This window comes from Drosophila simulans, chromosome 3R, assembly GCF_016746395.2.
Source record: "Drosophila simulans strain w501 chromosome 3R, Prin_Dsim_3.1, whole genome shotgun sequence".
Classification (NCBI taxonomy): Eukaryota; Metazoa; Arthropoda; class Insecta; order Diptera; family Drosophilidae; genus Drosophila; species Drosophila simulans.
In genome coordinates this window covers 23,485,714-23,513,049 of record NC_052523.2, presented here as the reverse complement: position 1 = coordinate 23,513,049, position 27,336 = coordinate 23,485,714, and the positions used below count along the sequence as shown (strand labels likewise).

General features: G+C 47.6%; 2 protein-coding genes across 2 annotated transcripts in view; both read left to right on the top strand.

The window, feature by feature from the left end:
* Positions 1-121: 121 nt before the first annotated feature.
* On the top strand, positions 122-1,314 carry LOC6729842. Its single transcript, XM_002105109.4, has one exon. It carries the CDS (start codon positions 303-305, stop codon positions 1,167-1,169), a length of 867 nt encoding a protein of 288 aa, XP_002105145.1. The 5' UTR covers positions 122-302; the 3' UTR covers positions 1,170-1,314.
* A 7,127-nt stretch (positions 1,315-8,441) lies between these two features.
* Positions 8,442-27,336, top strand: part of LOC6739686 (dynein beta chain, ciliary) — a 28,482-nt gene continuing 9,587 nt past the window's right edge. Inside the window, exons 1-24 of the mRNA XM_044923141.1 lie at positions 8,442-8,707; positions 8,844-9,365; positions 9,764-9,852; positions 10,694-11,338; positions 11,620-11,902; positions 11,953-12,431; positions 12,489-12,988; positions 13,045-13,358; positions 13,443-13,546; positions 14,096-14,652; positions 14,894-15,108; positions 17,343-17,519; positions 17,580-17,954; positions 18,015-18,188; positions 18,407-18,679; positions 19,746-20,234; positions 20,291-21,262; positions 22,299-22,565; positions 22,712-23,757; positions 24,006-24,546; positions 24,613-25,112; positions 25,171-25,926; positions 25,985-26,573; positions 26,821-27,069. Coding sequence (XP_044779076.1) covers positions 8,519-8,707; positions 8,844-9,365; positions 9,764-9,852; positions 10,694-11,338; positions 11,620-11,902; positions 11,953-12,431; positions 12,489-12,988; positions 13,045-13,358; positions 13,443-13,546; positions 14,096-14,652; positions 14,894-15,108; positions 17,343-17,519; positions 17,580-17,954; positions 18,015-18,188; positions 18,407-18,679; positions 19,746-20,234; positions 20,291-21,262; positions 22,299-22,565; positions 22,712-23,757; positions 24,006-24,546; positions 24,613-25,112; positions 25,171-25,926; positions 25,985-26,573; positions 26,821-27,069 — 10,305 coding nt within the window. The 5' untranslated portion in view covers positions 8,442-8,518. The remainder of the gene's footprint in view (positions 8,708-8,843; positions 9,366-9,763; positions 9,853-10,693; positions 11,339-11,619; positions 11,903-11,952; positions 12,432-12,488; positions 12,989-13,044; positions 13,359-13,442; positions 13,547-14,095; positions 14,653-14,893; positions 15,109-17,342; positions 17,520-17,579; positions 17,955-18,014; positions 18,189-18,406; positions 18,680-19,745; positions 20,235-20,290; positions 21,263-22,298; positions 22,566-22,711; positions 23,758-24,005; positions 24,547-24,612; positions 25,113-25,170; positions 25,927-25,984; positions 26,574-26,820; positions 27,070-27,336) is intronic.

Genomic DNA, 27,336 nt, shown 5'->3' with positions numbered 1-27,336 from the left:
CGACAAATTGGCCAGACCTTTGATGGATAAGAAATTGAGATTAATTGAGGCACCAAGCCAGGTGGCCCTGATTTCAATGTCAGCGTGTTTGACTTTTTTATGTTGAAGCATTCGAGTTGCTTTGGGCATTATTGTTCCCTTAGAAAAAAAAACCTACAAAAAATATGCCTCAAGTAGGCGATGAAATTTAAATCACTACCTTTTGATATCCAAATCAGACGTTCGTCGGCATTTTACATCCGTCTAACCAACAGAAACATTCGCATCCAGAAAAATTTTACAAAATTTCGGTATTACGTAAAATGATAGGCATTCAAAAAAAGCGACCAGCCGCCGGAGACTACGTAGTGCCAAACAATTCGGCTCTAAATCTGCAGAATAGGCCCAGTATCTACGATCAAACGCCCAACCAAATGGAGAAGACCGCCAAGTGCCGCTACTGCGAGAACATGGCCAAGAACTTTCTCTACCTGGAGAGCCTGATCCGGAACAACAAGGATAACGACAAGAACAACAAGTGCAACTTGTGCAACTCGTCGCTGAAGTACTTGGAGTATGTCAACCGCAATATTCGCCAGGTTTTCGGCAACTTCGATTCAATTGTCCAGGCGGATCGTGCTCTGCAATCCAAGCCGGCCATGATGCCCAAATACTCGGTGGGCCCGGCTCCGGAAAAGGCTGATCTGCGCTCCAAGGGTGGTGCCATTGTCTCCCAGCAAAGGTCGGCCAAAAGCCTCAAGTCCAAGAGCCTTAAATCCCTCAAATCCAAGACCAAGGAGAAGAGCCAGAAGTCATTGAAGACGCTTAAATCGCGTAAATCTGCCAAATCACTCAAGTCCTCCAGGTCCACGAAGTCGAGCAAATCGCAGAAGTCATCCCTCAAGAAAATTCCAAGCAAACCGAAGAGCGCGAGTCCCAAGAGCCAAATCAGCCATGGCAAGATGATATTGAAGCGCAAATTCCGGAACAAGATGGCTGGCAAGTTGGGCGGCAACAAAGTGGTACGCAGTGTCAGTCAGTACCGCGCCCTGGGTTCCGCCCGCTCCAAAATCTCGAAGGGATCTAGCCACAAGAGGCTGATCAAGCAGCGGTCCACCGCTCCACCGACCAGCATCAACTGGCAGCTCCTCAAACGAAACCTGCCCAAGCGGCCCAATCCAGTGAAGTAGAGGAAAAGATGACCGGCGACCGGCAGATTGTCCTAAAATCCAATGCGTTCAGCCCAAAACTATTTCGTTTGTCAAAATTCTTCAAGTGATCTATCTTTGCATAAATAAACTCAAGACATAGTTTAATAAAAAATTTTATATTGTACAAGTGACCTTTTTATAAAAATATCTAATCAAATCACTATGCATTTCAAATGTCAGGATTTATTTTGACAAAATCGCATAAAGTTAAATTTAATGTTTTATAAAAAAGAAAGTCTCATTGCTTTCCCCTTTTTTTGAATTCACCGCGTTTGCAGTTCGCATAATTGGCTAATGCTTCCTTTTCGAGATATTCAGCAGGTTGTCCCTTTTATAATGTATAATTTAAATATTTTGAAAAATTATGCACCATGCCGCAGAGTCGAGTCGCCGGGGAGTCCTTTTTGAGTCCTTTTTTTTTTGGTCCTCTGGCTTTGAATCGCTCAAACTGTTGTTGGCGTCGGCGCTCTTTTAATTGTTGCAAATATTATTTTTATTTCGAGTGTTGACAAGCACGCAATTAGCGTCCCTTAAATGTTCCAACCCAAAACCAAAAAAAAAAATCCTGACTGACCCCGTTTGTTTAAAGAATTTTTGCGTAGAGGTCGCAGGCCAAACGGTCAAATGGGCGACCTAGCTTCAATTTTCATTTAACGACCGGACGACAGCGCCCAAATATTTTCACAATTTAAATGCAAGTGGATTGCGGCGATGGATGGGTTGAACAAGGGTGGGGGGGTTGCTAGTGGGTGGTGGGTGGATGGGTGGTTTGCAGCGGCTAAGCAGATTGCCAACCTAACTGACTTTGGGGCCGCGGCCGGCAGTTTGACAATTTTTCGCCATGCCCGCTCAAATATGCCGCATACGCAGCTGGGTCCCCCGAAGCACGACCCTTCATTTGTTTATGGGCCACCCATCGACCATTTCCCATCGCTTGACACCCATTGTGATGCACTGAGAAAAAGGATAACAACAGAAGGATAAGCCTAGAAATAAGTTGTTAACCTAAATATATTTTGGTTATCCTTTCAACTCTGTAAATATCAAAAAGCTAAAATCAGTAATGCAATTATAATTCTAATGACAATACTTCCAACTTAGTTTTTTTTTTCAGTGTAACAAAACTGTGGTTCGTCCTTGTGTTTGTGTGGGTGCACGCCTCGTTGACCGTTCGGATAAAACTTATTAGACACAAGTGTATTTAGCGCGCGTGTGTGTGGGTGCTCCCCCGTGTGCGTGTGTCAGTGCGAGCGTGTGTGTGTGCGTGTGTGGGTGTGTGTGTGGGTGGGAGAGTAACTAACTGCGGGCAGTGCTGTTCAGTTGAGTTTGGTTTCACGGGCGGACCGAGATACTCGGACTGCGAGCACGCATCTGCATATATCAATCGGATGCCCGCAGCCCATGCACCCATGTTGTGCATTTGAACAGAAATAATATTTTGCCATAGCCCAGTTTTGGATGGAAAGGGAATGGGATGCGATGGGTAGGAATGGTGTCCCTTTTAGGAGATGGTATGGGTACAATGTTGGAAGGATAGTTGCAGGATCGGTGGACCGGCAACTGTGTGACGTTGCCGCACAATTCCTTTGTAATTAGATAACGTAACAAAGCAACAACACGGCGACCGCTGAACTTCCGCTCCCGCAGGCGTTTTACGGCCCGCCAGGCACTGGCCGTGTGCCACGCCCCCTCAATGTCCCCACGTCCTGTACATTTCCCGTGCATTTTCGTTTTACGTAAAATGTTGAGAGCCTTTTCTGATTATTTGGCAAAATCGCAACATTTACCGCCGCCGCACAGCCTTGCTGCCCCAGCTGCCCCGCTGCCGTTGGCAGTATAATTAGCCGCACTTATACCCGCACCCGTACCCCTTGCCACACTCCTTCCCCATCTGGCTGCGACTGCAAAAATCCGGCCTTCGATGTTCAATTTCCACAGCGTGCACACTCGACTGCTTTTTCAAGCGATGCGTTCGTTCAATTGTTGGAGCTGGATCCGATAGTGCAGCTCCCGGTCTCCTGATATTAACCATTCAACCGGGGTTCTGCTTAACTTTTCGGACCAAGGACCACTTCATCCGGCATTCCAATGGTGCCGCAAAATGAACAAAGAGATTTTACTTCTCACGTGATGTCCTGCCGCATTGAGTGTCCTCCAATTTCTCTTAATTGGCCAACTGCTGGGAAGACAAAGGATATAACGAGAGTTTATATCAATTGGACATTGTTCAATTATTATGGTCCATGACATAAGCCTGTCACCACTATACCTCAAAATATCCCATAATTAAGGCAAAATCCACTAACCGCCTGTTTGAAGCAGTGACTGAGTTTGTATTTATTATAGCGAACTCTATCACTTTGATTTCCCTGATAATGAATCCTTGCAGAGGCACGTCTGCTGAGAATTTATGACCATCCACTAGCAAACGCTTCAGGTTAAAAACCCTTAACAGAAACCCACTCCCAACTAGCTATAATTAGGTCTCCAATTGGATGCCACTGGAATGCGCCAGCCGACAAATGACCTACAATAAGATTTAGTGTGCTCTCAAGCAGCTAAACTTAATATTTCACGTGCACTTAACCTACGGGTTTAAATGTCGTAATTTTCTCATTGGCACCCGGACACTTTCCCCTGCCGCACAGCTCCTTGCCCGAGGAGGAGCTAGCTACTCGAATGTTTTACTGTCTCAAAGTTTGTCTCAATTACGTGCGTGCCAGACTGAGTCAGCTCATCCCGATCCCATGGCATACTCCCCATATACCATATCACATTGGCCAAACCGAACCGAACTGTACTAAACTGAACCGAATATTTCTGGTGAGACTACGGCGCATTTCTCAGCAGGGTCGCTGGAGGGAAGCGACCCGCAAGCCCCCGACCCGTTTGTCATTGGCAACTTTTTAATTAAAAGTTTCATCCGAGTAATGGGATATTTGCACTGCGAAATGCCACGGCGGCCAGCGACGATACTTGATACTTGTGCAATATTTGTGGGCGTTCCTCTTTCCGTCGCCTCGTCCTTTATCCTTCCTGTCCCCGGCTACAAGTACCTAATTGCCAAAAGGATTTGCAAAACTTCAGCCTTACATAACGTTGCGCTGACCTCCATCGCTATCTTTATCTTTATTTCGCCGCTGTTGTTGTTGCACTGCAAACTTTTTGGCCAGCGATTGCCAAACTATGCCCAACACGGGACTACGTGAGTCGAGCTAATGAGCTGCAAGAGTCACGCGCGCAATTAGCCGGGCAGGGATTTTAATTAGGGCCCACCAAACGAGCCAAGGCGTCGCGAAGATCGGCTACTTCATTGCATCAGAATATTTTTAAATGGGTCACCAGAAAAATGTATACAAAATATATGCTTTGGTAAATCCATTAATTCAATGAGATGAGAAGCTCGAAAACTTTTTAATAGCAAACACAAATCTGCTCTTCGATTTTCAAGCCTTCAGAGAGTTTGTAGCGCCCAACGTGGGACATAAAGTTGCCCTGCGGCGAATGATGTCTCTTAAGATAGATGATGCTGAAGTATAAAGTGGTCGACTTTACACCAATTCATCTCTCGGACTTATTTGAATACCAAGGATAAGGACCGGAAGTAACCAACAGAGACGTGACCAAAATTAAAGAGGAAGCGCTCCCCAAAGTCGCCATATAATTCGTTGTAGTTCTACCTACATCAAAGTCCGATTTTTCCGGGAATCCCCCATGGGAAGTGTGAATATTCTTGCTCCCAAATAGAACTGAAAACTGCCAACTAACCACAATCGATTACCAGTGGCCAGTGTTTAGCGTCGTTGTTCACTTTTCACTGTTCACTGCTCAGTGTCCGCGTCTAATCGCCGCCGGATGTCCGCATAGAAATTTGCTTTCATTGTTTTTGTTCCAGCAGGCGGACTCTCGTTATATTTGCCTGTTTTTCGGATGGTGGATCCCCGATTCTGTCGCCTATTCTGCTCCATTTTAGCTTTCCCCGTTTTTTTTTTTTTTTGTTTGAGCCCAAACTTTGTTGTTGTCAGCATTCGCTTTCAATTTCCTCATCCACTCGAACTAACATCCTTCCGCTGACTTGTCGTGGTTGCTCATTCATGGCCGTTTTCCCAGTGTCCGATGGACAGGACAGAAGCTAGTCCTTCTGGTCAGTCGTCAATCGGCAGTCGTCAGCAGTGAATCCGAATAACACTGGACCGCCCGTCCGTTTGTCAATCAATTGTGAATTGTTTATTGAATGTTGTCGTTAGACTGCACACAATGCCGCTAACAGCCGGGCAGGAGTTGTCGGTTTGGCTTCGTTTGCTTTTCCTTTCTGGCTAGCTGGCTATTTTTTCGGCACTTCTTGCTCGAAATTATTGGAACTGAGGGTATATTAAACGAAGAGATGGTTTCTTACTGAAAAAACAATCTTTTTTGAAGGTTTCTAACAGTCTGTAGTCCAAAATGAGCTACGTCACTTCAAATACCAACTATTTTGGCGAAAGTAATGAGTATTGCGCGGTCTAATCCCCTCGATCATAGTTTTCCCTTTAGTTTTTGCCCACCAATTTTGTTTGTTTCAAGTTTGGTCAGTGGCGGATGGCTTAGGACTCACATTGTTTGCCCTGTCAAACGCTCCACTTTGTATTTATCTTTTTGTGCGCTGATCGATTTGGTTGTTGGGCCGGCTTTTCATTGAGTGCCTGGGCCATTTTCCTAACGCATTTCTTTTTTAAGAGCCACCGCTGCATGCCCGCACTCCCATAAATATGCCCAAATGGAAATGGTCTTTGTCCGTAATGAAATAGTGTTGACTTTCCTCACACTGGCACTCCTCGCACACATCGAATCGCGTGTCCTTAACAAATGCACGAAATTGCTTTTAAACGAGGACGACGCCGTGCAGTCTGCCGCCCAGCCTCTGAGCTCCTCGTTTTTCCAGCCCCCCTTCCCAGATTTTTCCTCCACAACCCAGTGGCATGTGATGATTTGTTCGCACATAATGAAACTCATCAGCAGCTGCAGTCCGGAAAAAGTCGGAAAAGTCGGGAATCGCCGGGCACGGGGCATCGGGCATCGCGGGGATCGGGCGGCAAGGACTTGCTCATAAAGTACAAGCCAACTTGTTCGGATCGAGGCTTGGCATAAATTCAAAAAGTACGAGTACGAGAACCCAACAGCCACTCGGCGGGAAAATGTAGTAAAAGCATTTTACAGTTTCATTTTCCACGACTCAGTGCCGGCCACTGTCCATCCGTCCAACGGTCCATTCCGTTCGCCATCCACAGCTCGGCTTTTGTGCGATTTACTTAATTTGAAGTGTGCCGGGGCCATCGAGGCATTCCTTTTAAAATCAATTCGAAGTTTATTTTTCTTGCGGCTTCCGCCCGACGCCTTTCGCCACCCAATCCCATGACCACCATCGCATATTTTCTTCGTTTGCTTTCAATGTTTGACTTGGACTGTCGCACTATTTATGCACGTCTTTGCTCCGCAGACAGCAAGGACCCACTTTGGCCAGGACATTAAGACCGATGAGCAGGCAGAGGACGGCCAAATGGACCTGCTTTGGACCAGCTCGAGAGCCATCCGGTAAAGACCTGGCCAGCGTGCCCGGCTGCCTGCTGCTATGCAAACTATGTGGAGAATAATCTCTTTTATTGCTGAAATGCTTATTCAAATATGTTTTTATATTAACAAGTTTATGGATCAAACGAGCGCAGATGGGACTTGTGCACAGCAAATAAATATAATTACTGGAGCTAAAATCAAATTGAAATTAATTCAACAACAAATATATTGTCAAATATGTCTAGAAACAATATAAGCGGTTAACTAAGCACACTAAAATAGTGTTTCAGATATTCAATAAAGCATAATTCAGCATAATGGCTGCCTTTATTTCTTATTGTGTGGTTCAGTTTCCTAGCTACCACCAGCCTGGGGCAAGAGTGAATTTTAAGCTGCGCGCAAACAGCTTGAGCAAATTCATTAACAACAGAACCAGAACCGACGCCCCCGATCCAAATCCAAATCCAAAATCCCACGCCCAACCGAAAAAGGGAGCTGAGCGCCACAGTTGCGGTTGCCTTCAAAAATGAGGGCAATGCATTTGTCCCGAGGGTGCCAGAGTGGCAGGGACCAATCCCGACCAGAAATGGGAGCAGAGCTGCGGGTTGCCAAGCACTTGTTTTTGATGTGACGCTGATATTTAAAAGTGGAGTTCACATCAAAGTTACACAGCGGTCCAGAATGGCCGACATCACCGTGCCATCATCCCCATCAGCATCATCCCCATCAACATCATCATCATCATCATCATAATACGCAGCAGTCAGCAGGTTTCAAGCCAGTTCGGTTAGGTTTGGGTATGCTCTGCTACATTGGAAGCAGAAAAATGAATTTACTTTACTCTACTTTAGTTGTCAATGCAACATAAGCTACTTATGGCGAATGAAAGTAGAGAGCGCCACTCGCAACTTATGGCTAACTCTTGGCCAGGAGTAAATATTTTAAACTGAGCCAGGGCATCCCATGGGTCGAGTACTTACCAAATATATATGGCTAAAAAGGGTTCCCTATGTGTACTTGCGGTAATTGCAGAGCGTTTTAACTATGCTGGCTGGGCCTTTGTTGCAATCGCAACTGCAGTTGCAACAGCAACAACTTGCTGCTCTTACTTGACATATGTCAGTCACTCACTCACAGCGCTTGAGTTTCGAGGTAGTGGGTGCGGAAAGGATAACCAGGATGTGCTGCCATAAATTGCACTATTTGTGATGCACTGACTGCTGCTGCTGCTTGGCACTGCTGATGACTTGGCACTTAAACTGCCAAGGGGACAAGTGCCAGGACATTCGATCAGCTGCGCCCATTAAGCATACGCCGTGTTGGACGCTGAAAATGAGCAACGCCGCAACATCATTTGCATGCAGCGCGGTCTTAACCAAAACCATCTGATGTTGACTTATGAGCAGCCCGTTCTGGGCCGAGAACTTTCTGAAAAACGGAAATTACATTTCGCTCACTTCGTGTGCAATTAAAGTTGGCCAGGTGGAATGGTCGGGTGGCGGGCTCAACTTTGCCCTCTTGCATTTCGCATTTGAAATAGCTGCGCGAGCACACACTTTAAAGTGTTTTTCCCGTTAATGCGAATTTGAAGTTTGATCGATATGTGGGGCGTGGTTGGCGCCGCGTCCACCGCCCACTGGCCACCCGGCATTAGAGGTCACACGACGCGGGCCCATCATCATTTCAACGCCAGTTGCCGCGGCGAACTGTTTGATTTGCCGCATCGCAGCCGCCGGTACACGTATCCGTCGATTTCCAACAACGCGTTCCTCTGACCGATGTCCGATGCGGCGGCAATGGCCAGCAGCGATGAGGAGGGCCTGCCCGCCGGGAGCACCAGCGGTCGCCAGCGCGTCCAGCGCGACTACAGCGATGCCAGGTTGGACCGGGTGGCCGCCTACACAACGACCACAATGCGCCTCAAGCCGGATAAATGGACCAAAATGATGGCCTGCGATGACCTGCGAGTGAGTTGCCATTATAACACAGGGGTGAAATAACGGGAATATGTCCACCACCAACTTTAAAAATTATTGTCTAAAATAACATCTGAAACTATGCAAGTGAATCAAGTTGTCATTGTTTTCACCACTTTGCGTGCAGCGCATTGTTGTGGAGTGGCAGCATGGCCACAGTCGCGTCCTGGTGATGACTCTCAGTCCGGGCGGAGATCTGGTGCCCAGGAGCTGCCTCAGCGACTTGTACCTGCCGTATTCGGTGCAGAGTGCCCGTGGCTCCGTTCCATCCGCCATGTTGCCCGCCGAAGATGAGGCGATGGCCACAGTTACGGCCGCCGTTTCCGCCGTGGTGTCTGTCACGCCCGGTGCTCTGCTCATCCCGCTGCCGCCCGCCTCCTCCAGCTTTACGACTCTGGACGGCGTGCCACGTGGCAAGTGCGCCTACTTTGTGCGCCGCAATACTTCCGACGGACCCTTGACGGCATCCAATTTTGCGGAGAGCGTGCTGTACGGCGACTTCCCGGTGCACAGCAAAATCGAGACCATGTCGCTGCTGTTCGACGACGTTCTGCAGCCGCTCCTGGAGCAGGCTCAAAGTCAGTGGCCCGCCATTGTGCGCAAGGATCTGCAGGCGCGCATCAAGGAAGTGCGGAACACACTGACCGAGGTGGGTCATTCTGGTGGTGCACTCAGGAAAAAGTCGAGCTTACAACCGGAAATTATCATTTATATTTTATTTTCATTCAATTGAGTTCTAAGTAGGCATCTGGCAACGCAATTTTGATTCAGTATTTGCAACTTTGAGGAAATAACACTCATTAAGAAGATACATTTTTTCCTGAGTGCAGCTGGCAGCTGCGGTATCTCATCAAATTAATCTAATTGAGTGCAGTGGGGCGGAGGATTCGAGTGGGAACGGAGGAGGCGCGTGCCCAACCGATCCCATTTGGAGCGACTCCCGACCATTGTCTTGGAAGTATTTCGCTTAATTGGCAAAACTTTTCATGTGTCTACGGGCGATACGTATACATTCTGTCTGTATATACTTTATTGTTATCCCAACAGATTAAGGGCAAAACCAACAATCGCACAATTTTATCGTTATTAGTTTCGCCAACAATCGTCGAGGAAGTGTTTGCCCACGTGAGTCAAGGGTAAGTTCCAGCCATCGGAGGATGGCCATTGTCTTAGAGTTCCGCCCTGGCCTCCAGCTCCTTGGAGTGGAAGATGTCGCCCCAGCAGCTATCTGGTATTGTTTATGTGGCCAGAGAGAGAAAGGCTTATTCATGATACCAAATTGATTTTCATTGGCATAACTTTTCGCATGAATTGGTCGAAATTTATTTAGCCAGCAATTCCGGGGGAAATTCAAGTTGTTTGCCCCTTGGCCATACATACACAACTGGTGGTGTACTTCGATTATTTTCCCATCGTACAAATGCTTTTAATTAAATTACAACTATTAAAAGAAATAGCAATCGTGAGCCGGCCATCAGCATTGTTAAGAAAATTGTCCAGAATTTAGCCAAAATTGGCATCGGTACACACGTCAAGAGCCTTTAAAGTGTATTAAGTTTGAGATTTTTGCTCCAACAACTCACAATGTTCGATTCGATTCAATAAAGACAAAATTGAAAGCAAAAATCAAAATAAACCATCAAGCCATTTTGATTGCTATCAGTTAGCTATTGAAAACTAACTACGGAAAAATGCTAAAAACAAATGGCAACATAAAAAGGGGAAGTCAAGTGCAAATTTTTTGCGAATTAGGTCAATAAATGTTTCCGCTCATTTTTCAAGTTTTCGCCATGACCCAAAGTTACTTGTAATAAATTGGAAATAAAACCAATTTAGGAACTTTAAATCATTGAAGAACGAGTAGAGTATAACCAAACTTCAAATTAGAGTACTTAAATTTAAAGGGCGGAGATCTAACAAAAAATAACTATATTTAATTAAACTTTGCGATTTTTAATAAAGTCTTGATATTTACAGTCACTTAAGACCGGCTCTAGATCCTAAATTTCGAAACCTACTGGAGGAGATGTTCATAAATTGGACTACCCAAATGCACGACATTGTCTTGGAGCACTCCGAGTGCCAGCCACTGGGTTCGGCCACCCAGTCACCCGGACATCAGCCAAAGTACATAACACTGGTTTCCCTGCCCGCCCAGGAGATTGGATTTTGGACGAACCGGAAGCTCAACTTACAGAACATCTACGAACAGCTGCGAGAGTCCACGCACAAAACTCTGGCGCAGATTTTGGAGCGAATCGAGTCGGTTTACTATGAGCCATATGCTACCGCTTTCCGGAAACTGGTGGCAGCCTGGCTGGAGGCACAGGATGTGTCCCTTTGGCTGCAGCCGCTGCTCCGGCAGACTGCCGCATTTAATTCGGTTCAGTTCAGCAATGGTCACGATTTGGTGGCGCCACTCGTCCACATCGTGCACCTGGTGTGGAGCAATGCCAGATACTATCGAAGCACCCAGAGGATGAGTGTCCTGCTGCGCTGCATCTGCAATATGCTGGTGCATCGAGCCGCCGAGGATCTCGAGCTGCAGCTGCTATTCCAGGGCGATGCCGATGAGGGATTACTGAAAATCAATCGAACCACCGAGGTTCTGGAACTTTTCAAGTGAGATGGCTTTACTTTACGTGATGTATTATCATAAATTGCATCCTTTGGAATCATTTCCACAGTAATTATTTAATCAATTCATGATTTGTGTAGAAATTAAACAAACTGAAAACATTCATCTACGTTAAACATTAGCACAATTCGAATAGTATGCAATCCATTCTGCATTACTGTTAGCAAACTGCCAAAATTCAATTACAAATTTAATGCTCAATTTAAGGACACATTATAATTTCATTACAGTTAGTTCTATGTTATATTCAACTAATCTTCCGCAGGCAACGAATGCTGGACTACAAGGAGCGCTATGCCGGCAGCCAGGTCCTTCTGCCCGCTCTTCCCGAAGGAGCAGCTGCGGTGGCTTCATCTCCATCGCCTGATGACCAGCAGCAGCTGTGGCGCTTCTGCCACGAGGATGTGTTCGGCCAAACACTCGACGGCTTCTCGCTCCAACTATTGGAGCTGCGCCAGGTTTTCGAGGCAGCGGTGCAGTTCCAGCAGCTGGAGAAGCTGGAAGTGGGCGGATTGCGGGGCAAACTACTGACTGAGCTCGTCAGAGAGGTGAGCTCAGAACTTGGGTGTAAGTTTAATGTGCGATTTTTCTATCCTAGATTTTCGGCGAGTTTAAAGTGCTCTTTGAGCAGTGGAGCAACGTGGACATCGATCTCACCGCCACGGTGGCCAGCAAATGGAAATGCTTTCGACGGGAGCAAACCCTTTTCTTTAGCCGAATGCAGCTGCTGGAGCAGAAGCTGGCCACAGTTTTGCTGCAGGCCTTTGAACAATGTCACAGCTGGATGCACTTGCTCCGGCTGACTTTGATGTTTGGCTCCCTGCTGCAACGCGAAGCTGTGAGACCGGAATTGGCCCGAGTCCTGCCGCATATCCTCTTCATCTACGACACTGAAATGGAGCAGCTGGAGGATAGTGTGGGCGAGGTGCTGCTGGGCTACGAAATACGTGGCTTGGCCGCATTACCTTTGGCCAACAACTTTCCACCCATTGCGAATGCTATGATGTGGCTGGAGCAGCATATAAGTCGATGCGATGAATTTGGAGCAAAGGAGTTAAGCCAACTCGTTGAGCAGTTGTAAGTACACTCGAAGAAATCCTCTAAACTATGTTACACATACACAGAAAATATTAGATTGAAGGAGAAATCGGAGCTGCAGACGCTACCGATTCAGTGGAATTCCCTGCTCTCTCGTCGCAATATTTTGACCACCAAGCTGAGTAATCTGCAAATGAAAATCTGGACCTCATGGCATGAGTGCGTTGATAAGCTCATCGTCCAGGGACTTGATGAATCGGTGCTCTCCCGATCGCAGGATCTTAGCCAGCTCCATCTGAACTTCTCGCCAGTGCTGTTTACCCTGCTGAAGGAGACGAAATATTTGTTGGCTCTCCAGGCCACTGGCAGCTTATCCGGCGATCTCTTCCAGCTGCCGGAGCCGCTGCTCACACTCTATGGCCACCGAGATGCCTACTGGGAACGTCGCATTCGGCTCATCAAGATTGGTGAGTTCTACAATGGCATCCGCTCCGGAGAATGTGCCGCAGCTGAGCTTCAATTAATTCGCAATGACCTGGCGACCATCGACGAGCACGTGGAAGTGGCCTGTCAGCAGCTCACATGGCGCAACTACGGTAGGAGCAATCAATATACTGAAGAGAATCGCTGAAGAAATTTATTTAAATAACAGATGATCAACTTGTGGCGGGCATCTTTGAGCAGAGTCGCGACTTATTCGCCCGACTGCAGCAATCGCACGGCAACCTGGATGCCATCTTGGCCAGCATGCGTCGCTGGAGCCGGGAGCCACTGCATCAGCGCAGCTTATACGGTCGCAATCTCCTTGATCTGCGCCACCAGCAGGACCGAGTGCGTCTGCGGTTGCTGCAGTGCGATGAGACCAAGATGCTGCTCAATCGCCTGCTGATTGCCAACTTCTGTCTGTTCTTCAACTATGAGTCGCAGGAGTTTCAGCTGTACTCCAGGGATCTGAGTGTGCAGGAGGTGGGTTTTAAGCACTTTAAAGGGTATTAAGGTATCCTGTCTTATGCTATTTGAAATGATTATCCTCTATGGCCTTCGTTGCAGTTTGTTCGTGAATTTCCGGAGGAGCAGCGGCGGCAGTATAACAAGTATTTGGCCAGCGTGGATGAGCTGATCTGCCGCGAAGTCCGCGAGGCGATGAGAATAAGGTTTTTAAGCAGCCCGACCCGAACTAGCACTTGAATTTCCCACTACCATCATCATCATCATCATTGTCAGTAGCACTCATCGCCAATCAATTGCACTTCTTCACCAGACAGCCAACTATTTCATTACATTTCGGCACGCTGGCAGCTCCTTTCATGTCTCATCAGAACTAATCAAGTAAATGAGCACGAAATCGCACAACTGCAACCGCAAAAATGAAAGACACCTGCAGGTGCAAGTGCAAGTTGCAAGTTGCAAGTGCAATTGGAATTGCAACTGCAACAACCACACTTTGCGACCGCAGCAATATGGGGGCAAACAATGCCAACAACAAATTGCCGGGGGCCGAGCATTCATGCGTCAATTGCATGTTTCACTTAGCGGCACTTTTCGTGATTGCATGCAGACAACGTCGGCCAAAAATGAAGAGGGGATGGGGCAGGGGGGGCACATTGGGGGCGTGGCTGGCTCAGCCTGCAAACGAAATAAGCTGCAAAGCAAACTGAACACTAAATTTAATTTTCACATTACTCATACGCCGTGTAATTCAGTTTAGAGTATTTGTACAAAGAAATGACAGCAACAGCAACAGCAACGACGACGCCAACAGCTCCACCAGTGGATCCTGGCTGTTCAGCCGGCATGGCGAGGTTAGTCCTTCAGCAAATCACAACGCCACAGGCGACATCCACGGCGGGAGCGGGTGCTGGTGGGGCACCGCCCACAGCCAACGATGCTCCACTCTTCGAAGTAAAATTGGAACTGACGGAAACGGAAATACGCTTTTCGCCCGCCTTTGATGCAAGTGTGGAAAATAATTTTCAACAAATTGTGGAGCAGCTGTTGCTCGATATAAAACAGACATGCGACTGCATGCCAAGAATTGTGGCTGACAATGCCCCGTCAGAGGATGATGAAGACGACGACACGGCGACGGTGGACTACGAACAGGAGCTGAGGCGGGAGCCAAAAGAAGACCGAGCACAGGAACTGCAGGAGATGAAGAACAAGGAGCTGGAGCAGGAGCAAGGCGATCCGAAGCCGCAGGCCGTGCAATTCAACCTGCTGGCTGCCGCCAAGGCGTACAGTCAAAAAATGGAATGCACTGGTAAGGATTTCGCCACCCCGATAAGTGGTCGCATTGCATTATACCCTTTCTCAGGGCATATCTATACTTCCGTATATTTTGTTCCCCTTTTATATTCAATAAATTATTGATAAGTTAATTTTTGTAAGTTAAAGAACATAGCTTAGTTCTACATATTCCACCAGGCTACTTTAGTTACAGTATGGCTCCATGTTTTGCTCAGATCTCAGTTCCTTTCATCCTCTTCTTTTCCACATCCCAGCCGATGGCCTGGAAATGCTCGAGAGGGCGATACGCGATGCCCTGGCGGATACGGTGGCGGCGGCATCGGCTTACGCTGCCAAATTCCAGGCCTATGCATTCCTGTGGACCCAGCAGAGCGGCGAGGTGCTGGCCGCGTGCATGCAAACAGCCAGGGAGCAGACGCACCACGTCAGCGCCGGCGGCTATGCCATCATGGAGACGTTCAAAAAGGAGGTGAGCCGGAAAAGGCAAAGGAAATGCCCCCGGGGTGCCGAATGCCAACAGCTTTAGTGGCTGCGACACTCACACCCCAGTTCTGGGAGCAGATAAGAAGTGGTTGGGGGGGAAGGAGGAGGCGGACGGACGGAGGCAGACTGGGTCGCTCAATTGGCAGCCACACAATTTACGCCATGTAGCCCCTGAGACCAATAACGCTTGATAAATGCCAACCATTTAGGGTCAAATGTGTGGCAACTGACCGGGCCAAGAAGGAAATAAGCGAAAAAAGGCACAGGATCCCCGAACGAAACAAAGCAAAACACCAATTGGCAATCTGGGGGCAATTGGGAGCCACTTCCTGCAGCACAGCAGGCAAATCGCCGACGTATGCGTAATATTTTCTTTAAACAATTATCAAACGCCCCGAAAAGTATGCAATAAATTACCCAACAGGCACTCGCACACAAACACACACACACCAGAGAACTGCAGCCCGCCACTGGCACTCTACGTCCACCCGATAAACACTCGGTCTCTAGGCACCCCGTCTTTTTTGACACCCTACTTGCGGCAACAGAAAATATTCGGGTGTTTTACCAACGTTGTGTTTTTGTTACGAGTAAAAAAAACCACCCGAGGCCTGCTGCGCAAGAGCCGTATGGGTGAGTGGACGCACAGTCAACGATCGGCCGCAGGTCATTTTTTGTACGCCTAAAATTTGTATGGGTGGAAGCGCGACGGGTATAAGAAATGAAGGGTAAAAGGGAATACCCAAGAAAAATTTCGTGCTCATGTCGGGTGCCACCCGTTTCGAATCATTGCCTTACTAATTTTTCACAAGTCGCTAGCTGAATACTCTAATGACAAATATTCTTGCATAAATTCATTTTTGAAATGAATTTTGTGACATTATGTACATAGATTTGGCTATTAGCATTATTACTATTACTTTTATTATATTATTTTTATTATAATTTTTTATTATTTTTACTATAATTTACATTTAAATAATAAAAACGTTAATAATATATATAATATATAATAATATATAATATAATATATATATATATATATATATATATATAATAATTAAATTACATATATATATATATTTATAATATATAATATAATAAAATATAATATAATATATATAATTATAATAAAATATAATAATAAGATGAAGGGCATATTTTACAAAGTATTCGACAAAGTCTAGAGCCACGCCGAAAGAATAGTGTATAAACGTATGGAGTGTAAAACGTATGGAGTTACGCATCTTGTCTGTGACTCGACTATCTACAAGAGTAGATAGACTGATAGAGACTATTACCCGAGTATTTTTAGAAACACCCGAGTATTTTTGGAAACACCCATGTGTTTAACGGTAAACCCACAAGTGTTTTTGTCACTCATCCCTTTTTAGGCATTTGTCTTTTTCTGACTGTTTGTCTTCTCTACCCTCCGTTATGGGTGCCGAGTATGATCGGCACCCGCGACGCAGGTCACCGTATTGATTCGGGTGCGCGCACAACGGGGTGTCTTGTCTGCATGTGCAGACGTATACTGTGTGTTTGTAAGTACCCGCGATGTGCGTGGCGGGTAGCACCCGCACACAAAATTGTTGGGTGTGAGTCGAGTGGCTAAAAATGCCACCCTTGCAGTTCTCTGACACACACACTCGCAACAACAAATCATGGTCAAAGTGCACGGAGATGGCGGGAAATTGGGTGTTGCCCAATAAAATGAGGGAAATTGGCCAGCAGGAAAGCCTCGAACTGCAAATGGTCTAATCTTAAGCACAAAAGGTTTCAAACTTAACTTTCTGATAGTTATCACATGTTTAGATAAAAGAGGCACTAGTTTTAATAGATAACTTCCTATCAATAGTTTGTTTTTAATATAGAAATTCCAGCAAAATCTTCATTCCTTCTGTAATGCCACTCGATGATTTTCAACATATTTTTGACATAGAAGCTCCCAGACATAAGTTCAGTGATGCCCCACTTCCGGCATAGGGCACGAAAAATCACTGGCCGGCATTTTATTTATGACTACCCATTGTGTTGCCTCCGAGGCAGCTGGTGCTCTTAATAAACCGACGGCAGCGGTAGAACCCACTGTAATATATACACAGCACATAGGGACTTATCCATACGAGAAAAACCCATGTGTGGCAAATTAGCAAATAAATTAGGGTAGGGCCCAGTCAAAGGAAGTTGTCACTCCATAAACATTCACATTTTCCACAGATCGAGAACTACAACGAAGTGCACGATGCCATTGACCAGTGCGAGAACAGGGAGTGCATCAACGGATGGCTGGCCCTCGATCTCAAGCCCCTCAAGTATGGACTTCTCAATCTGGCCTGCAAGTGGTCACATATGTGCAAAAAGTGGCTACTTCGCTACGTCCAGGGAACTCTGAAGGTGAGACGCACCCGAAAAACTTGGAATTCACTTTAAATGGGAGAAACACTCCATTTGCAGGAGTTAAATGCCTTCATTGCTCGCGGCTACGAGACGCTCCAGCTGCACATCGCTCGCCAGGACTTTGCCACCCTGCTCCGCGTCCTGGCCTTTATGTCGGAGATTCGGGAGAGGGAACCCTATGCGGACAATGTGTTCAAGCCGCTCAAGGAGATCATGGGCCTACTGAAGACCTACAATGTGGAGTTCGAGCCGCAGCTGCTGCGTGGAATCGAGCAGTTGCCGCAACAGTGGCAGCAGCTGAAGCACTCGAGCACCGTTAAGCAGGAGGCGCTGCAGGACACCCGCTTCCACCAGCAACAACGTGTGACCGCTCTCATCGGCCTGCACACCTGCCACCTGCAGCACTATGCCCGGCAGTTCCAAAAGATGCCCGTGAGTGGCGAAAATGAAATGTGGCTTCCATTATATATATAAATTGGTTCTTACTTCCAGTTCTTTCGGGTGCCCTGCCCGCAAGTCTACGATGTCTGCGATGAAGTCTACCTTCGGTTGCACCGCTTCCGCCGACAGCAGCGCCTCTACACCCGCTGGGCCCGACTTCTTGACATCCAGCCACCCGATCCTGCAACCCTGCAGTTCTGCGAGGTGGAGCTGAGAAGGGTCAAGGTGGGTACCTGGGGAACTTAACCATTTTATTTATATGGGAAATATAATCTGTTACCTAGACATACATATATCGGTTGCCAACATTTAGTACTTAACAATATTAATATAATTTTAAGCCAACTCCCTTTGTTGCTCCATAAGCTAGCGCTATAAATGGGGTTGTCTTAACCATATCCTTGTTAGCACAGCAAAACTAATAATTGACCCATCGCCGGCAGCAATTGTGGGACTTTGTGCGCGTCATCGAGTCGTGCATCGTGGCGTGGCATGCCACGCCCTGGCTGCTCATCGACACCGATGACATGGAGCACGAGTGCAAGAAGTTCACCCGCGACCTGCGCACCCTGGACAAGTGCATCCGCGAGTGGGCGCCCTACGTTCACATAGTGGGCGTGCTGCGCGAACTGGTCGCCTCGCTGAGGGCCATCACGGAGCTGCAGAATCCGGCAATTACGGAGCGCCACTGGATGGAGCTGATGCAGCTAACAAAGGTGAGCACAATGGGAATGGCGAATGGGGTAGGGGATGTGTGTGTGTCTTTCCAAATGATTGAGCGTGCCAACAGTGGAGCAATGGAGCCGGCAATCTGCCCGCCGGCTGATGTCTCTTTGTGCCCAGTTTACATGGCGGTCACAATGGCGCACATTGGACAAACACATTAGCGCAGGTGATGTGTTGTTAAACAGCGAGCTGAAATCCTCCGGAGCTGGAGCTGCAGGGCCTGTCACTGGTTATGGACACATCTGGTGATGGCCTGTGCTTTTGCCCAAACAAAGGAGCACTGATTACGGGCAGTGCGAATCTTTCAAACTATCCCAGCAATTAGATTGAATCACACAGATCACAGGTCGCATAAATAACTGAAACCTAATCAAAATTCCCGCTTATCTCTTCGTGCTCAGCTGAGTGGACAGCATTCCATGGAGGAGCTGGTAAGTGTAAATCATAATCAGAAGTGTAATACGAAACCGAATCAGTCTCCCTCATTCGAAATCATGTATTAAAATGTAGTTATCGCATTTGCTCATCTAAGTCCAATCAGAAAACGGCCACTAGGCATCGGTCATCCTGGGTTCCGGATTATGTGCATTGTTGAATGGCATTCCTCCAGTTTATGGGGCGTTTGCTCTCCATTACATAATAGCACTAACAACTAACAATTGGCTGATGGACAGCATAGCTCAGTACTGTTAATTAAATTTGCCAAAATTCGGTCGAAATGTGTGATTAATATTGTGTGCCGAGAGCAACGAGCAAACTTCTAAGTGACATTCAAAGCTATCAATTACACTAGTCAACACGAATATAAATATTTAGATGTTAAAACCAAAATTCTTAGTCGTAAAAAGTTTTTAGTATGTTAATGATTCTTATCTAACTTATAAATTGCCTGCACAAAATATTTTTAATTTTTATTTGTGACAAACAACACAGTGTTTTGCTATTGAATTAATCCCCTGACTTTTGAGACATCCATAAATCCATTGAAATGCATTCAAATTTCGAAATAATTAGACCGACTTGGCGTATGCGTAATATATGATTTCCACACTGCAGCTGTCGTACAAATGCAACAAATCCACAAGATTGGCCCAACTGCTGACCCTGCAGCTGCAGCATCACGAGGAGGACATCAAGAACACTGTGGACCGTGCCATCAAGGAGATGACGGTGACCAAAGTGCTCGACGAGATCAGGGCCACGTGGGCGCACCTGGAATTCGAGCTGGAGCAGCACCACACCCGTCCACATATACAGTTGCTGAAGGTATCCGAGGAGCTTATCGAAACCCTGGATGACAACCAGATGCAGCTGCAGAATATCTCAACTTCCAAGCACATTGAGTATCTCCTGGACAAGCTCACCCACTGGCAAAAAGTCCTGGGAGGCATCGATACTCTGATTGTCAACTGGTTCGAGGTGCAGCGCAAGTGGATCTACCTAGAATGTATCTTTATCGGATCAGCGGATATACGCGCCCAGTTGCCAGCGGATGCGGCAAACTTTGAGAGAATCGATGAGGACTTTACGGCACTTCTAGCCAAGGTGGGTCATCACATGGAACATTAATGAACATTTAAGGATTTAGGATTCTGCTACAGGTGCAGGAAGTTCGAGTGGTCATGCAGGTGGTGTTGCGCCACGAGGATGTCCTTGCCCAATTGCTGCAGTTGCAACATCGGCTGGCAATTTGCGAGAAGGCTCTAAATGATTACTTGGAGACCAAGAGATTGGCCTTTCCACGCTTCTACTTCATCTCCGCCGCCGATCTGTTGGACATCCTGTCCAACGGTAACAATCCGCAGGTGATTGACCGACACCTGATCAAACTGTTCGATTCCATCCTTCGTCTGCAGTACGAGACCAATACCCCGAACGCCTTGGGCATGCACTCCAAGGAGAACGATGAGTATGTGCCCTTCGTTTCCTCCGATCCGGATCAACCGGCGTTTATCGTTTGCGGCGGAAGAGTGGAACTGTGGCTGAGGGCCATTATCCAGCAAATGAGGAGCACCCTGCACGAATTATTCCGGCGTGCCCTGCGCGCTTTTGGGGAGAAGCCGCGGGAACTCTGGCTCTACGACTGGCCCGCCCAGGTGGCGCTGTGCTGCAGCCAAATCAGCTGGACGGCGGACGTGAACCGATCCTTTGGCTGCATGGAGGAGGGCTACGAGGGTGTAATGAAGGAGCTGCACAAGCGTCAGATTGCCCAGCTGAACGCTTTAATCAATCTCCTGCTGGGCGAACTGTCGCCCGGAGATCGCCAGAAGATCATGACCATCTGCACAATCGATGTGCATTCCCGCGATGTTGTGGGCAAGATCATAGCCACCAAGGTGGACAACTCGCTGGCCTTCCAGTGGCAGAGCCAACTGCGACACAGATGGGACGATGACCAGGCGGGTAGCTCCAGTGGCCGGGCCAGCACGGCCATAAGTTGTGGAGGAGGCGATGAGGATTGCTTCGCGAACATTTGCGATGCGGAGTTTCGGTATGCCTACGAGTATCTGGGAAACACCTCCCGACTAGTAATTACTCCGCTAACGGATCGTTGCTATATCACCTTGACGCAGGTAAGTGAAACGGAAACCACGTGGCGTATACGCAATACTAATTGAATAAAGGCAAATAACTTGCACATTGTAGTCATGCAAATCCTTTCTAACGAGTCCTGAATTAAATATAAACCTTTTCAACGCCTGCCAGGGGGCGTTAATGGATTTAGCAGCGGAAATCCGCTACAAATGTAAAGTCCATAGCCCGGCATTGAATAATTGAAAGCCAATGTCCCGTGGCTTGAATATATTAAAACCAGCAGCTAGTTAAAGCCGGTTGAGACAAAAACCCACTGATAGCTGTGAGTGACAAGAATGAGAAAGGGCGGAAATTCAATAAATTAAATGAATTTGCGTGTGCAATAAGCGCAGATTATTGCATTGACAGTCGAATATTTCATGCACGACTGCTGCCATATCAGATGTTATATCATTGACACCCGCGAATCATATTGTTAAAAATGTGTCGGAAAGTTTCACAAAATTAAGGTGTGAAAACTAACATCGAGGGAAATCCAATCACACATGTCAAATGCAATCATGTTCATATTTCACATTACAATAAATATCATATTTCCGAATCATTGGCATCAAGAGCACTTCCCATTGCATTCAGTTATGCTATATCCAACATGTCGCAGCTCATCTCAATTAGGATAGTTTTAAAAAATACTTCATTTCAAATAAACCTCATATTGATTACTATAATTACTTTCAATAAAAAAACACCTATTGATGAGGTAAAAAATCCGTATTGGCAATATAGGTTGCAATCCATCTGCTTAGTTTAGAGTATCTTGCAGTATCCTCAGTAAACGCCCTATTTCCAAGTCAAGAACATCCTTCAGGCAGCCATTCTCGACAATTGAGAAATACGTTTAAATTGAGTGCAGCATAACCAGGTGATTGCACAAAACCGCATCGCATCAGTTTGTGCGGAGCAGTATTCATCGCCGCCTGCGGCAAATTAAACAACTCGTTAGTGGAAAATAAATGTAGCTACCAATTTACATATGCCACCTCTACCCACGAATACCTCTGGGCTTCTTTCCAGTCCCTGCGATTGCGATTGGCCGGAGCGACCGCTGGACCGGCTGGAACGGGGAAAACTGAAACCACCAAGGACCTGGGACGCGCCCTGGGCGTAATGGTTTATGTCTTCAACTGCTCGGAGCAAATGGACTACAAATCTTGTGGCAACATTTACAAAGGACTCGCCCAGACGGGAGCCTGGGGCTGCTTTGACGAGTTCAATCGCATCTGCGTGGAGGTCCTGTCCGTGGTTGCCGTCCAGGTGAAGACCATACAGGAGGCGATAAAGGTACGCCGCCCGCTTGCAAATTGATTTCAGTCACCTTTCCTCTGTTTCGCCATCCTGCACCGTTCTGCATTGATTGCTTTACCAGGACCTCGCAGTCCGGTAGTGTCCTGTCCTCTACTGCTCCTTCTCCTCTTCCTTGTTTACAGATGCATAAAACCCAATTTATCTTTATGGGCGAGCGCATTTCGCTGGAGCCGTCGGTCGGAATTTTTATCACCATGAATCCCGGCTACGCCGGCCGAACTGAGCTGCCGGAGAACCTGAAGACCCTGTTCCGGCCATGCGCCATGATTGTGCCGGACTTCGCCTTGATTTGTGAGATTATGCTAATGGCCGAAGGCTTCCAGGATGCCCGTCTGCTGGCCCGCAAATTTATCACCCTGTACACGCTGTGCAAGGAGCTGTTGTCCAAGCAGGATCACTACGATTGGGGTCTGCGGGCCATTAAGTCCGTCCTGGTTGTAGCGGGCACCCTCAAGCGGGATGACCACAGTCGGCCGGAGGATCAGGTCCTGATGCGAGCGCTGCGCGACTTTAATATACCCAAGATTGTCACGGAGGATGTGCCCATATTTATGGGTCTCATCGGTGACCTCTTCCCGGCCCTGGATGTCCCACGCAAGCGGGTCTTTGAGTTCGAGAAAACCATCCGGAGGGCGGTGAATGAAATTAAACTGCAGCCGGAGGAGGGATTCCTCATGAAGGTGGTGCAACTGCAGGAGCTCCTCGATGTGCGACACTCGGTTTTCATAGTGGGCAATGCGGGCACTGGTAAGACCAAGATCTGGCAAACCCTACGAGAAACCTATCGCATCCAGAAGCTAAAGCCCGTGTGTCATGTCCTCAATCCGAAAGCTTTGTCCAATGATGAGCTCTTCGGCATCGTTAATCCCACGACGAGGGAGTGGAAGGATGGCTTGTTCTCCTCCATTATGAGGGAGCAGGCCAACATGCCACCCGGCAATCCCAAGTGGATAGTCCTCGACGGCGACATTGATCCCATGTGGATCGAGAGTCTTAACACGCTGATGGACGACAACAAGATTCTGACCCTGGCCAGCAATGAGAGGATATCCCTGAAGCGCGAGATGCGTCTGCTCTTCGAGGTGGGACACCTGAAAGCAGCGACTCCAGCCACTGTTTCCCGCGCAGGCATTTTGTACATCAATCCGCAGGATTTGGGCTGGTCGCCGTGAGTAATCCAAAATAGTCTGGCATTGTAAAAAATATATAAATACTTAAAAAAATGTTTAACACCGTTATTTTAAATTTTTACCATGTGCGAGTGTTAAAACCTTAACAATTCAATAAAATATTCGGTGCGATAAAGAATATCATACCCCATTGAACTCGCAAAAAAACCGAATTAATTGGAATGCCAACAGATTTTTATATTATTTTTTACATTTTTTAACAATCCTTGCCTTTTTCTTTCATTAGCTACGTATCCTCCTGGCTGGAAACTAGGGTGGACATGATTGAGAGGGGCATCCTCACCACTCTCTTTGAGAAGTACTTTCCCTGCCTGATGCAGCGGCAACGCGACTTCCGGCGCATTACTCCCATCACGGACATGGCCATGATCCAGATGACCTGCCACTTGCTGGAGTGCCTTTTGGACAGCGATGAAGGAAATGCGGATGGACGAGGGCGAGGAAGTGCAGCCGGAGGAGCAGCAAATCCGCACAGTCTGCATCACGGCGAGCTGTCCCATGAGGCGATGGTCTTGGCGCTGGAAACGATCTTTGTGTACGCCACCGTTTGGAGTTTTGGTTCGGCTCTCAGTCAGGATGTAATCATCGACTGGCATCGCGAGTTCCACAAGTGGTGGATAGGCGAGTTCAAGGACATCAAGTTGCCCAGCCAAGGCACCGTCTTTGATTATCAACTGAATGTGCAGACACTAAAGTTTCAGCCTTGGTCTGAGTTGGCCGCCCATCAGTCCCTGGAGGGGCAAATTGATTCAGAGACTCCCTTGCAGGTAATAAATATTATTTTGAAATGTACCGGGGATAGAAGTACCCTATAATCCGTACTTACCAAATAGAATGTACTGATTTCCACTGCGGAGACCACTCGACTGGCCTACTTCCTTAAGTTGCTCATTGACCGCAACCTGGCTTGCATGCTGGTGGGCAACTCTGGTTGCGGCAAAGGTGCCATCTTCCGGGAGCTGTTCGGTCAGTATGCCAACGACCAGGAGCTGCTCGAAGTAGCCGTGTCGGCGGCAACAGCTGGTGACAGCCATCAGCAGCAGTCGGGGAATCCAGCAGGAGCCGGAGGTGTGCGCCGCAAGGCATCCTCCTCAGCCACGCCACTGCTGACCACCGTGCAGGCCACGCACTTCAACTTCTACACCAGCTCGGAGATATTCCAGAAGATGCTCGACCGACCGCTGGAGAAGAAGTCGGGACGCTGCTATGCTCCAAGTGGACCGAAGCGCAGGCTCATCTACTTTGTCAACGATTTGAACATGCCGGAGGTTGATGCCTACGGCACAGTTCAGCCGCACACGATAATGCGACAGTTCATGGACTACAGGCAATGGTGAGTGTACGCCAGTGTGCCGGCTGTGGTTAGTGATTCAGAGTCATCTCCCGACCAGGTACGACCGCCAGCGGCTGCAGCTAAAGGACATCCGGCACTGTCAGTTCGCAGCCTGCATGAATCCTACAGCCGGCTCCTTTACCATCGATCCACGTTTGCAGAGGCACTTTTGTGTCTTTTCGGTGGCACCGCCGGGCGAGGATACACTGCATCACATCTATGGCAGCATCCTGAGCAGTCACTTGGAGAGTCCAAGCCAAGGATTTACCAAAGAGATTCGGTCCATTGGTAGCCTACTGGTGCGAGTGGGCATTGCCTTGCACCGTCGTGTGGAATATGCCTTTCTGCCCACCGCCCTCAAGTTCCACTATCTGTTCAATCTGCGGGATCTCACGGGAATCTATCAGGGATTGATGAATAGCGTGGGTGCTCCGGCATCGGCGGGTGGAGGTGGTGCATCCGGTTTTGGCGGCACCATATGTAGCAGACCCTCTGAACTGATGAGACTCTACGTGCACGAGGCCTTTCGCGTCTACCACGATCGCTTGGTGGATCCCTACGACATCAAGTCGTTCAAGTCGTCCATACGAGACATTTTCAAGAAGGATTTCGAGGACTTTGATGAGGATTTTGTGTTTGCCGAGCCGCTGATATATAGCCACTTTGCTCAGTCGCTGGTGGACCAGAAGTATATGCCACTGAAGAGCTGGGACTCCTTGTACCAATTGCTAATTGAGGCACAAGCAAGTTACAACGAGGTGGTGGGCTACATGAACCTCGTTCTCTTCGAGGATGCCATGATACACGTGTGCCGGTACGCAAAACATAGTTTATTCGATTTATTTAATATATTTTTATTTCATTATTGACAGAATCAATCGCATCTTGGAGAGTCCCCGGGGAAATGCCCTTCTAATTGGAGTCGGAGGTTCCGGGAAGCAAACTCTGGCCCGTCTGGCTGCCTTTATATCGTCCTTGAATGTATCCCAAATCCAAATCAAGCGAGGATTCGGACTGCTCGATATGCGTGAGGAAATCGGCAACCTTTACATGAAGGTGGGCCTCAAAAATCTGGCCTCCGTGTTTCTCATCTCGGATGCACAGATTCCCGACGAGTCCATACTGATGCTGATTAATGATCTACTGGCATCCGGTGAAATTCCCGAGCTCTTCAACGACGACCAACTGGACACCATCACAAATGGCATCCGCAACGAGGTGAAACAGAGCGGTACGCTGGACACCAAGGAGAACTGCTGGCGCTATTTTGTGGAGAAGGTAAGGCGGCTGCTCAAAGTGGTGCTCTGTTTCTCGCCGGTGGGCCAAACTTTACGGGTTCGGGCCCGAAAATTCCCGGCCATCATTAGTCGCACGGCCATTGACTGGTTCCATGAGTGGCCCAAAAGTGCCCTGGAGTCCGTTTCCCAGAAGTTCCTCAATGAAATCAGCGGTATTCTGGAGGTAAGTGTGACTTGGTACCAAAGATTAGATTAGGAAAAATCATTTTTAAGTTCGACTTTTAAATGTTTCTGACATTCATTTTTTCGAGTGCACTGGTAGCCCGTTCTCTTATTTATGCGTCTGTCGGGCGCAATTTACAACTGCAAACCGTCAGGCCGGACACTTTAAGTCCTGGCAACCAGGACGACTGCCGACTGACCTGATCCATGTGCTCTTTCCGTTTCGCCCAACCGAAATTTCCACACAGCCCGCTCTGGTGCCGCCCATCGGTTGCTTTATGGCTTACGTCCACGGCACCGTGAATCAGATATCGAGAATTTATCTGCAGAATGAAAAACGCTACAACTACACGACCCCGAAAACTTTTCTGGAATACATTTTCCTCTACCGCAAACTGTTGGTGGACAAAAACGGCGAGTTCGCCGAGCGCATCGCTCGTCTGCAGAGCGGAATGTCCAAGCTGGCGGAGTGCGCCCGTCAGGTGGACACGCTGAAGGTGAGTAAATGATGGAGTGGACGACCGGCGAATGCGGCACGGCGTCCATATGGCATATGAGAATGAAATGTGCATGCGGTGAATCCGGTTCGCGGGTGCTAATACACTGTGACATCAATTTGGAATGGTGATGAAAATTCATCATATAAATGATATAAAGGATTTCATTATAAGTTGATATTATTGATATTATTAAGTATGTTTTACATAAACGAACGCGTAAAGTACAGCAAAATCGGTAATGAACCACATTGTATATTGATGCCT